At 34.0% G+C, this 4,887-nt stretch overlaps 1 protein-coding gene across 1 annotated transcript; it reads right to left on the minus strand.

Annotated features, from left to right (window-relative positions):
- Positions 1–223: 223 nt before the first annotated feature.
- On the minus strand, positions 224–3,005 carry LOC130990264 (uncharacterized). Its single transcript, XM_057914497.1, has 6 exons — positions 2,461–3,005; positions 1,723–1,964; positions 1,524–1,646; positions 959–1,225; positions 747–888; positions 224–553 (listed from the first exon to the last, which is right to left on the minus strand). The coding sequence occupies exons 1-6, from the start codon at positions 2,828–2,830 to the stop codon at positions 396–398; spliced, it is 1,302 nt and encodes a 433-aa protein (XP_057770480.1). The 5' UTR covers positions 2,831–3,005; the 3' UTR covers positions 224–395.
- Between the last annotated feature and the right edge of the window lie 1,882 nt (positions 3,006–4,887).

The raw sequence follows: 4,887 nt of genomic DNA on the forward strand, positions 1-4,887 counted from the left end.
TGAGTTTGACTCCCTTAATAATATTTTAAATGATTAATTTTTAATGAAAATAATATAAAACATTATTACTAAGACGTCCCAATATAGTAATTAGGACATTACTAATGAGACAGTGAGAGTGTAATTCTTTGCTAATTTTTCAGCTTTTTATGCAATAATTAGGATGGAGTAAGTAAAAGTGTCCATTTCCTTGGACATTGGCGAAGTGGATGCGTCTGGCAAGTGTCAAGAACTACATCTAATATTCCAATATCAAAATATATGGACTATAATTTCACAACTCAGGCATAATCTCATTGTCGTATATTTTTTATTTCTAACTATATACATGCAACAGCTTGAGATCCTATAAAGCAAATGAAAAAATATATATGTGCCAAAACTAGCATTTGATGTTATTTCTTCTTATATACGTCCATCACATTATCTAGTGACGAAGATCTGACCATCACCGGTGAAGCAGACAACGTCGTCTTCTTCCTCTTCATCTTATTCTTCTCCTTCACACTCTCGCCGCCCGAACTTCCAAATATCTGCACGGTTACACTTCCACCTGCAAATCCAATGAGTTTTTTTATGACACTCATTTTTGCGTATATTTATTTTTTACGGATATAAGATGATCAATAAAAATGTACATGAATTAACATTTTTCTCAAACTTTGTAACCTGATTAATTAGATATGTTGATCTGATATCCAATTTATATCATGTTATGTATAATGAGAAAGCATAGAAAAAGATACCCAAAATGAGAGCAGCGCCGATCCATCCAGCAACACCCCACCTTTCACCTAGCATGAACCACGCAAAGCCAGCTCCCCACAGCGGCTCCAGACCATAAATCACAGCTGTTTCCGTTGCTGAGACATCGCGCAACGCAGCAATCTGCACCAAAACATTTGGCCTCAGACATTAACCACACTAGCACTGCACCAATGCAGGATCCTATTTTTACCTCTCCCCACAAGCACAAGCCGGTGGAGAAGACACCGGTGTAGAGAGCCGGAATCCACGGAAATGCAAACATCCAATCGGACGACAAAGATATCCCATCTTTCGATCCCACCAAACACCAAACCGTCGAGAGAGCAGCCACCACAGACACCTCGTATCCAAGAAGCGCCGCTATCTTCTCGTTTCCAGTTGTCCTCGATATTTGCTCTGTTCGGAGCGTGTGAATGCCGAAGAATATGGCGCTGAGAAAGTTGAACAGATCGCCAATCTATACACAAAACTTGCTACACTTAATATCTCAAAATATCAGTTTTTGCTATTAACCACGAAAAATAAAACAGAGTTATTTGTTTGTTTATAATAGTACTATTTTGCTCTTCCTTTGCGCTAATTAGCCGTAATCTATAACTAAAAAGCTTCATGATTGTGAACTGTAGGCAAAGTAAGGTCAATACATGACTGAAGAGTTAATTTTTATCTCCAAAAAAAAAAAAAAAAAAATTGGTAAGAGAGAGTGTGAAACAAAGTAGTGGCAGGGGAAGAATGTGATGAGAAAAGGATCTTACATTAGGAGGTGATCCACTGCATTCGAGCATAGAGATTCCAACTACAGACATGAGAATCCCAAACCATGTTCGTGCAGGTACGATCTCTCCTAACATACTTTCAAGAAGTGGGATCACAATAACCTACACATAACACATAACATACATTTCTCTGAGTTTTATACTGCATTTTCCATTATGAAAATTCATGATGACTTACTGTAAACAAGGAGATAAAGGAAGCGCGACCAGCATCGGACGTGACGAGGCCAAGCGCTTCGCTGAGGTAGCCTAGGCTAACCCAGAAGCCCAACTCCAAGCCGTAGCTTCGGACCTGGGCGTCATTCCGTGCCTTGAAGACGAAAGGCAGGAACGGAATGGAAGAGACAGCAAAGCGGACAGCAGAGAAGTAAGCTGGATCAGTGAAGCCTTCAACCTCTTTAATCACAGCAATGTTACTCGCTGCACCACACCAAACTCTCTTCATGCTCAAATCCAATCATATACCCTTTTTCTTAAATTATACTACTACCATTTCCACTTAATTTTATACAAATAATTAAGTGAACAACGCGGACAAGTTTGTTAGTTTGGGGCTAATAATTTCAAAATAATGCTTAATTAGATACTATATGATATCACATCCCTTGTTTAGGTAGATCATTTCAAGCAATAAAGTGAGCAAAGATTATAAGAATCTATATGCTAAATCAAATACAAGAATAGGGATAAGAATGAATCGAAAGAAACTCAGGAAATATGTATGCAAACAGTCGCCTACTGCATAAAGACACAGGCGGAGTTCGTGCAATTTTTTATTTTCAAAAATTATATTTAGATTTTACTTTGTATATGCAGAAATGTAGTCGTAAATATACAAATACTATAATTGTGCTGTGTGTTGTTAAAATGGTAGCTCGTGGGAAGCTTATATGCAACTTAAGAGAATAGGGTGTACCATAGACGAAGCAGATGACATGAAGCAAGATTATGCTCCTGAATTTCTTGGACCCAAATCGCAGTTTTTTCCAGAAAGGTTTCTGCTTCGCAACAATGATCGAAACATGAGCAACTGAGCTTTTTCCTTGATGAATTTGGCCATCTACGAAAGATCTTTCCCTCAAACTTTGCCTTGAAGTTGAACTATCAAATGAATTATTTATGTTGTTACTACTACTACTACTACTACTAGAAGAAGAAGAAGAAGAAGAAGAAGAGAAAATGGTGAGATGTGTGAGCTTCTTGTGGCTGCAAGAATCAAAACAATAAGCTGCTGCAATTGAAGCAGAGTAACTACGCATCTTCCAATCAAAACACGTATAAGTCATCTTTCAATCAAATCTTAGAGTTTTTCTCTCATTACTCTCAAAATCCAATTTATACCAATAATCGTTCAATATGCATTATTATTGAAAAAAAATCATCATGCTTTTTTTTTTGGGAGTAATTTGCAGATAATTGCCCACATGGGAATTTTGGCTAATAGGGGAAGCATGTCCTTTTAATTTATTGTGACCATAAAATTTGGCTAAATAAAGACAATATATTCTTGATTTTTCTCTGGTTTGTGGCTTACATGTGGAATAGGTGGAGCCACTTCTAAGAAACTCATAAATTTTATTTTATTTTTATACATATTTTGGTACCGACATATTGCAATGTGAAACACACTTGACACTTGATATATGAATTGGTTAAACTTTTGAAATGGTCTGCGAACTATTCACAAATCACAAGGTTCCGACTTTTGCTTGGAAAGTCTCAAAATTTCCGCATGTGATTATATTCAGCTTTTGTCACAAGGCACTTGAGAAAATATTAATTTATTGCTTGATATGTATAAATGTGTTGACCAAGTGGTAAGAGGTTAATGTTCGAAGTCAAAGGTTATAACGCGGTCTTTAAATTTTCTTATTTAGTACTGTTAATTTATAAAAAAAAATGATAAATATCACTTTAAACCTCAAACTATTTTCGCATTATCAATTATATTCTGAACTATCGAAAATAATTTTTTAAACTTTGAACTATCAATTTTGTATCAAATGTACTATTCATTCATTTTTTTTTCAATTTCAAAAATTTGACGTGGCTCATCGGATGACACAATGTATTTAAAATTATTCTTTTTTTTTTGGCATACATTATATAAAACGACGTAATTATAAATTTAAAGGGTGAAAAATGAATAAAAGGTACAGTTGATATAAAATTGATAGTTCAAGGTTTAAAAAATTATTTTTCAACAATTCAGAATATAATTGATAGTGCAAAAATAATTTGGAGTTTAAAGTAATATTTATTCAAAAAAAACAATATATTGCTTGATTTTGGAAAACGGAGATATTTTAAGAAGTGTTAATAGGGAAAAATGCCCCCTTCTTATAAAAACTTGTAAAATTGCCCACTGTTATTTATGAAAGTGGACAATTTTACAAGTTTTTATAAGGATGTGGGCATTTTTGCAAATGTCCCTTTTAAGAAACTAGCAAAAATGGCGCGTGGAAAAATGTTAAAATAGATTTAAATGATAAATTTATGTAGGGTTTGTTGGAGCGTGTGTTAAGGTGTGTTATGCTCACATTCAATACAATATTATCATTTTTTATTCTAAAAAAATATATAATATTTTAATTATAATTTATGTTTTTTTTTACGGTTGTTTTTCAAACATGACTAAGTAAGGAGCACAAACTGAATTCCACAAAAATAGTGACGAATTTGGAATACGAAGAGCTGCAAGTCATTACAAAAGATAGTCCTAGAGTTTGTTGGAAGTAGTTTTTATTTTCAAGGAACAATCACATCACAAATGGTTCTTATTTTTAAGAAACAACTATATCTCAACTTCTACTATAGATATAGACTGAAACATGAAGAATATGGATGTACATATCAAGGCTCCTAATCTATATAAATAGGAGTTAGATCAAATCAAAAGGTGGGCATCAAGATTAAGAGTTTTCTGCTGAACTGCGTATGTTGATGAGCTTGTTTTGATAATATTTCTTACAATACATTTCTGTGAGTTGTTATTAACGAGTGATATGTGAGGAATATTTGTAGTTTGTTTTCATAATCGTTTATTCTCAACTTTGTACCTATTTAGAAACGTATCTTATAAATCTCAAAGATAGGTTGTCTTTTGTAAAGATTCATCGAATGTTACTTAGTGATTATTCCACCATATTGGCATCCATAAGTTATAATTATAAGTTGTGGAAAAAATTCATTCTTGTGTCTCGTTTTTCATTGAATTTTCGCTGCTATTTACTGTGTATTGTTTCGCATGTTGTTCCAACATCGTGCACAACATTCTGTTCTGGGCGAAGCAACACTTTCAGGATCATTAGCGTTTAAATAAACAAACTTTGAAGGTAGTCTG

Source organism: Salvia miltiorrhiza, chromosome 6, assembly GCF_028751815.1.
Source record: "Salvia miltiorrhiza cultivar Shanhuang (shh) chromosome 6, IMPLAD_Smil_shh, whole genome shotgun sequence".
NCBI classification, from domain to species: domain Eukaryota; kingdom Viridiplantae; phylum Streptophyta; class Magnoliopsida; order Lamiales; family Lamiaceae; genus Salvia; species Salvia miltiorrhiza.